This window comes from Macrobrachium nipponense, chromosome 14 (assembly GCF_015104395.2).
Source record: "Macrobrachium nipponense isolate FS-2020 chromosome 14, ASM1510439v2, whole genome shotgun sequence".
NCBI classification, from domain to species: Eukaryota; Metazoa; Arthropoda; class Malacostraca; order Decapoda; family Palaemonidae; genus Macrobrachium; species Macrobrachium nipponense.
This window is the reverse complement of record NC_087207.1, coordinates 25,844,288-25,851,158: the sequence shown is the minus strand read 5'-3', so window position 1 is coordinate 25,851,158 and position 6,871 is coordinate 25,844,288. Positions and strand designations below refer to the sequence as shown.

General features: G+C 39.5%; 1 protein-coding gene across 11 annotated transcripts in view; it reads left to right on the top strand.

Moving 5' to 3' along the window:
* Positions 1–6,487, top strand: part of LOC135226418 (transient receptor potential channel pyrexia-like) — a 91,877-nt gene extending 85,390 nt beyond the window's left edge. For all 11 annotated transcript variants that reach the window (XM_064265947.1, XM_064265950.1, XM_064265946.1 and 8 more), the window contains 5 exons: positions 1–900; positions 1,052–1,220; positions 2,641–2,847; positions 4,284–4,534; positions 5,598–6,487. The exon at positions 1–900 is cut by the window's left edge and continues 1,126 nt beyond it. In XM_064265947.1, the coding sequence (XP_064122017.1) occupies positions 1–900; positions 1,052–1,220; positions 2,641–2,847; positions 4,284–4,534; positions 5,598–5,760 (1,690 nt within the window). In that variant the 3' untranslated portion in view covers positions 5,761–6,487. The remainder of the gene's footprint in view (positions 901–1,051; positions 1,221–2,640; positions 2,848–4,283; positions 4,535–5,597) is intronic.
* The last annotated feature ends 384 nt before the right edge of the window (positions 6,488–6,871 follow it).

Sequence of the window (6,871 nt, the reverse complement as noted above, 5' to 3'; positions counted from 1 at the left end):
GGTGTGTGACCCCGAAATCAGTTATTCAAAATGCCTGGAAAGACTGTTGCAACCTGATGTCCTACTCAACTTCAACCAGACGCTTGACGAGGCTACTTCACAAACGACGCCTTTGCACATTGCAGCGTCATTCAACAATCAAGAGGCCATTAGTCAATTGCTCTGTCACGGAGCTTTTCTTGGTGCTCGAAGAATAGTGATGGGGAAGGATTATGGTCACGTTTTAGGAGCTCTGCTGCCATCCACGCTTCAGCACGCTATGGACGGCTGCATCACCCACCATCCCAACAACCAGGATGATGAAGAAGGTGAAAACATTTTCACTGACAACTATACACTCGATCTAGATTACAGCTTCCTAGTTCCTCCCGTAGACACAGATTCGAAGGAAGAAGCCAAGAGAGTCAATGAAATGGAAACTCTGATGGAAATTAGCAAGAGCAAATTGCATCGTCCCGCCATCAAGCATCCCTTGGTTCAGACGCTTCTCTACGCGAAATGGCGCAAGGCTCTGCCTCTTTACCTCTTCAATCTCTTTATATACTTCGTGTTTGTTGTCATTCTTACAGCTTTCGTTTACAGCATCAAAGACCTGAGAATTCTGGAGGCAAGAGCAGCAGAATTTCTTAAGAGCAAGGGATCAGTAAATGCAACTTTAAATGAAGATGTTGAGAGCAAACAAACGACTGTGAATGTCCTCATGGCCTTCCTCATCCCATGCACGATCTACATGGTCATCAGAGAGGTGTTCCAGATCTACTTCTCCCACAGCACTTACCTCAAAAGCATCGAAAATTACTTGGAGTGGATCCTCGTGGTGTTTGTTTTCGTCTTGTGCGTAGCTCCCTTGGATGTTGACTCTACAAGACACTTGGCTGCCTGGTCAATGATTGTGGCATGGTAAGTAGAACGTTTTTCACTGTGACTTACAAAAATGACCAGCTATACTTCAGCCGGTTGGTTACAATACTCTAACATGAATTGACTTTACTAAACAACTTCTCGACGCAACAGGTGATTACAAAAATGACACTTTTCACGTCTCTGACAGGTATGAGTTCGTCCTGGTGCTGGGCCGTGCGCCTCCACTAGCCATTTACATCACGATGCTGCGCCACGTCTCTTGGAACTTCCTCAAGCTCATCTTCCTGTACGGCGCCCTCATCCTTGCCTTCACCATCAGTTTCAACATCATCCTTCAGCCATCCATAGGAGAGGAGGTAAGGATCACTTGGAGTCTTCTGATAGCTGCTGTCAAATGCCACATTCTTTACAGATTACTTGTCAGTGACCTTTCAACATGGTTGAATTCTGATGCTGATTTGTTCCACAATCTATTTTCTGCTTATATTATTCGTGACGTTAAATCGTTTATTTTCTTGTTAAATATATGGTAAGATGTTGCGTCGGTGTTTTCACAATTTTCTGAATGAGCTGAGGAATTCTTTCTTTAATAATACCAGGGTCCCTCCTAATCCTTTATTTAACCATAACATTTTTAGAGACAAAGTTCCTCCTCCTCCAGTGCTGGGCCAGTGAGGACAATGTGAGACCATAATTAGTTTCCTCTAAACATGTGTTAGTAATAATATGGATGTAATGAGATATTTTCGTTTTTTGATTTTTTCTTAAACCAGCTCTTCCACTCACTAACATTTGTAAATCTGATATCTTCAGTTTAATGAGGCGAAATTTTCATTTCGCGCCTGTGTAAATATACAAACTGTTAACTGCTTAAGTATCTATTGGTATGGCCATATGGCACTAAAGGCGACCCACAGAACACTCAATCTTAATATCACGTACTACAGGCATTTGAAACGACGTTCACTGAATTGCACAGCACATTCCATACAACCTGTTATTCCTCAGTTTCACAACATATGACCTCAAGAATACTGGTCCCGCTTGGAGGTCTTGGTTAATAACAGTAGGACATTCAACACTGTCAGCAACAAATTCCAAGCTAAGATAGTCACACAGACCACTAACCATTTCAAGCCTGCTGCTGTATAATACAATCTTTATTTTCTAATGCTGGTCTTTCTCGAGCACAGCACAATCAGTTTCACGTGATGAAAAAAATGGTTTCGTTCGGCTTAAAATGCGAGACCACTCGGCAAGCACGAAGCACGTCTGCTTGCTAACACTTCCTCTCTTGACCATACACGTGATTCAGAGTACACGTAAACATATCAATGGCGGATTTGGGTGGGGTGGGGGAGATGCCGAGTAGGCCATGGCTTAGGGCCCCGCACGTCAGCAAAAAAAAAAAAATAATAAAATAAAAATAAATAAATAAATAAATAAAATAAAACTAAAATAAATAAATAGAATAAAAAAAATAAAATAAAATAAAATAATTTAAAAAAATAAATAAAATAATAATGTAGAGCGTTTAATTCGAAAACAAATCCCGGCAACCCGTCCCCCCTGTGTAAGGACCCTCTTTGCTTGCCCATAAATGAGAAGGCCACCCCCTAAGGTCACCGGCCTAGGGCCGCCAACCCGCATCCCCTCCCCCCACAAACACACCCTAAATCCGCCCATGAGACGCAGACAAAACAAATAAAAATCTATACAATACTGCAAATGTTACCATTCCCATCCCTTTTTTTTTTTATTATTATTATTTCCCAGGACACCGAATTCAGCGACTTCTGGACGACTCTGCCAAAGGCGATCGTGATGGCCACGGGAGAGTTCGAATACTCGGACCTCAACGAACACTTCTCCCGCCAGATCCTGTTCCTTACATCGGCTCTCCTCGTTTTCCTTCTCTTCCTCTTCCTCATCTTCTTGGTGCTGATGAACGTGATGAACGGACTCGCCGTCACGGACACGCAGGTATGTTACTGTCTTTTATTTATCAATTAGTTTATAAGTAACAGTGTTCCACCGTCTCGTTTTAATGAGAAAGTCACAAAGTAGCATTTTCGATGTACAGACTTTTCCATGTGCCTGCTCCTACTGTGGATGGGCTTGCATTTTGTCTACACTTTTTCCTTCACAACTGATAAAACAAGAAGTAATCAGCTATGCCTGTATATCTGGAGCGATCAACTTATCAACAAGAGACAAACTGATTGAAACATTGACTCACAAGTAACGTTGATGCCCATGAAATCTACACCTCAGAATTATTACAGTCCCACAAAACTTATACGAGAAAGAGTCTACTCAAGAATTCTGATGAATGGACGAATACTGAAAACCCATTCATAAGAGCAGAGGGCATTTTCGTAAGGACTCACTGTCTCGGTTTCGCGCGTCACTTAAAGTGGATGAATGAAATCGCTGTGCGACCTCGCGTACACTAGATAAAGCCACTATCGCGGACACTGGTATATTGGTTTGCACGTTGGTAATGCTTTTACGTTCTGTTTACCTACATTCCGAAGATTTAAGACGAAGGTATCTCTGTATTTCATTCTATTCTGGGGTTGTGTGGGTTTACTTTCTAGGTGTAGTTTCAGCTGAGTGAAATAAAATCTCGAATTACTTTTCCTAGGCACTAGCCTGTCTCCTCAGATAGAACAAATAATGTTGAGCATAGAATTAGCCGGTATACTCTTTTCCCTTTAGTTATGCAGCTTGGAAGCAATCACTTCCCTTAGTCCTTAGGTTTTATACATTCCCTTTAATATCTACATTTGGAGAAGGGTTCCTACGAATGATTTTAAATAAGAATTTCCTGCTTCTTTAATTATAGACTGTAGCGGCTCATGTGAATGAATAAGTAGAAAATTATACGATTCCAGCCATGTTATTTTCTGCAGAATATTGAAGGATTGGCTAAGCAGATGAGTTGCATGTAAAAAAAAAATATATATGTATTAAAAAAACGTTCCAAACAGCTGCTTTACCCATTTTAATAACCTGAAGTATTGCAGAACGTCTCGTCCATTTACCTTTACAGCAAACATTTATTTATTTATTTTTTTTTTGGTCTGGGTGCAGTTTGTTTACTTTTCCAAGAATGATAAATGATTTGTTTCCTTGGCTGTTGCTGCTCCGTGTGTGCTTGTAACTTCACCATGCGAGCTGGATCGAATGGGTGTTATCGTCCCTCTTCTAAACCCAAGACCATCACGCAAGACTTCGCAAGGGCATTCTTATTACAATCGCCATTTCACCTCTTTAACCTTTTCGTTTTTTTTTTTCTTACACTCATCCAAGAAGAACTTGAAAGTATCAAAAAGAACTTTGAAGTATATCCCACAGCTGTGCGTATTCTCGCCCGCACCGTGATTTATTCCTCCCCTCTTTTTTTATTTTTCCAGCAAGTTGTCGATGACGCAGTCTTGTATTCTCTGACATCGCGACTGGAACTCGTGTACTTAATCGAGTCCTTGTTCTTGAACTTCCCGGGAATGAGGTCTTACACGTCCAAGGTCCAGCTTCTGACAGGGTCACACAATTCTCCAGTCTTGCAGGCCACGATCAACAAGGCGAAAAAGGGAGAGAGGCTTTTGTCCGGAAAGCATCACGACCAACAGAGCAAGCTCGATGACGACACCACCACTAACCTTAGGTCAGTAACACAAAAGGATGATCTAGTTCGATATTGTCAAGCTTTTCACTTCTTCATCTCCTTTTCTATTTTATGTCTGGGGCTTCTCTTCAAAGGAAGCTTGTTCGGCAAGTTAGTGGGCTTTTGAGACTTGCCCTTAATAATCATTTCTGAAGCTCCAAATGAAGACAGTTTTCAGTTTTGAACAAAACACACTGTACTCTTTCCTCTCGATAACCTTCCATAAACTTAGAGAGATATGGTTGGCATTGATTTCTGTTCTATATAAATCATCTTCAAGATAAAAGGTTGGATGAGAAATTATTTCTATTGATTATATAATTTAAATATATCTGCAACGGAAAATGAAGACTTGCGTGTCAACAGCATCGTCTATATACGAACACTTGGAAATAAATCCTTGCCTATACTTTTTTTTTTTTTTTTTTTTTTTTATCTGTCCATCCGTCTGTGGTGTTTGGGCATGGTAACCCTGCGTCCTGGGCTTTAAATAATATCCTATTTCGAATATTTAAGGTGTAATTCGCATACAGTAAATTATTAAAACACTTTTCAGTTGCAAATGTACACCAAGATATCCTTTATTTACCTAAAACTTACACATAGCGTAACTATTTAAAGCCCGGGACGCAGTGTTACCATGCGCGACCACCACAGGCTGATGGACAGATGGAAAAAATCCCGAGTATAGTAACAACACTCAAAAGTCACGGCGTAAAGTTCTGTTTGAAATGTTATAAATTCCGAAATGTATTGACAGTAGAATGTACACGAAAATACGCTATATCGCTATAAATGTTGGCAAATGTCTTTTCTCTTCTACTGCTATATAGTGAGGTTAAGGGACTTTTGGATTTTAACCACACAAATTTAATAGTTTTTTAATTTATTTATCTACAAGCACTTACGAGACAATTATCTCTTATCGGAGACATTGCAAACATCTTTAATGTCCGTGAAAACTATAGACTTCTTCTCTTTGAGAGAGAGAGAGAGAGAGAGAGAGAGAGAGAGAGAGAGAAGAGAGAGAGAGCAACCTTCACAACTTTCTCTTGCTCTGCAGGACTCACCGCCTTCAGCACATAGAAGAGGAGGACCGTCAGAGGCGAGGGGATCCCGTGAGCCAGTGTCTGTCCATACTTCAGGAACTGCAGGACATGGCGACCAACCACCCACTGGTCCTTCAGCAGACAGCTTCCACTCTGCGGACCAAACGAGGGAATTAGATCTCGGAATGTCTTGTGTAAAATGACAGCTCTCTAAGGAGGGAGATTCATCGGCCATTCGTCTATTAAGAAGGAATACAGTTCCTGTAACTCAGGTTACAGTGTGAGTGAATGGTTAATAATACCTGAGGTTTGTATTTCTAGTGGAAATACAAAGTACTTAGAAGAAATGGCAGTGCCATAAATATGTCTAATTTTTTGACGAGATACAATGAAAAGTTTACATTCCATTTGCAATATAGCCAAAATAGCCTAATCTAAATAAGAATCTTATGAAACTATATATTTATTGTTGATTTTTTTGTAACGACAAAATGAATGTGAATTTTTTGTTCTTTATAAGCAAAATGTGCCTTCAACAAGTGTTGCTAGATGTTGGTTTACGTTTAAGAAACTTACATGAGAAAAAAAAAAAGCTATTAATTCCTCTCCAGAGCTTGAATGAGACTGTCTTTTGTTTCTTCGTAAACTAAATGGAGAACTTCATGACATCTAATTTCAAATAATGAAAGAAAAAAATTTCCTTCTGGGCTGAGATTTACTCACGAAAGCCGAGTAACTAAGGTTTTGCTTTCGGCTTAAGGTTTGTGATAGAAATAACTTTTTTTATTTACCTTTAAGTTTTATACGATTGTCGGTAGTTTTTTTTAGAGATTATTTTACGTAATCAGATTACTCATCTTGATTTAGTTCGCCAAGTGTTCTTGCTGCTTTGAAAAGTGAAATTCTCACAAATTATTTTATTCTTACGGTATACTTTTCCTAATAAAGTAAATGTCACTCGTGGTCAGCGTACTGTAACATTTATGAATGAATATGGACCATATATTACCTCTACAGTAAGAATGCTAGCATGTTTTTATAAAGCAATTCGTTTTATGAATTGGACTTAACTTCTCGCAGCCACGAGAGATGGAGTTGTAACATTTGCGTCCAGGTGGACTATCGGGGGTTTAAAAAATAATTTAGGATAGGTCAAAACTATTTTTTTATACTATGTTTATGTGTACTGACTTAAATGCTTCCAGGCACAAACATTTACGGTGAAAGACTTCTAATAAAAGGAACATTTCAGAATCTAAAAGAAAAAAAACTATAAAACAATTTCAGG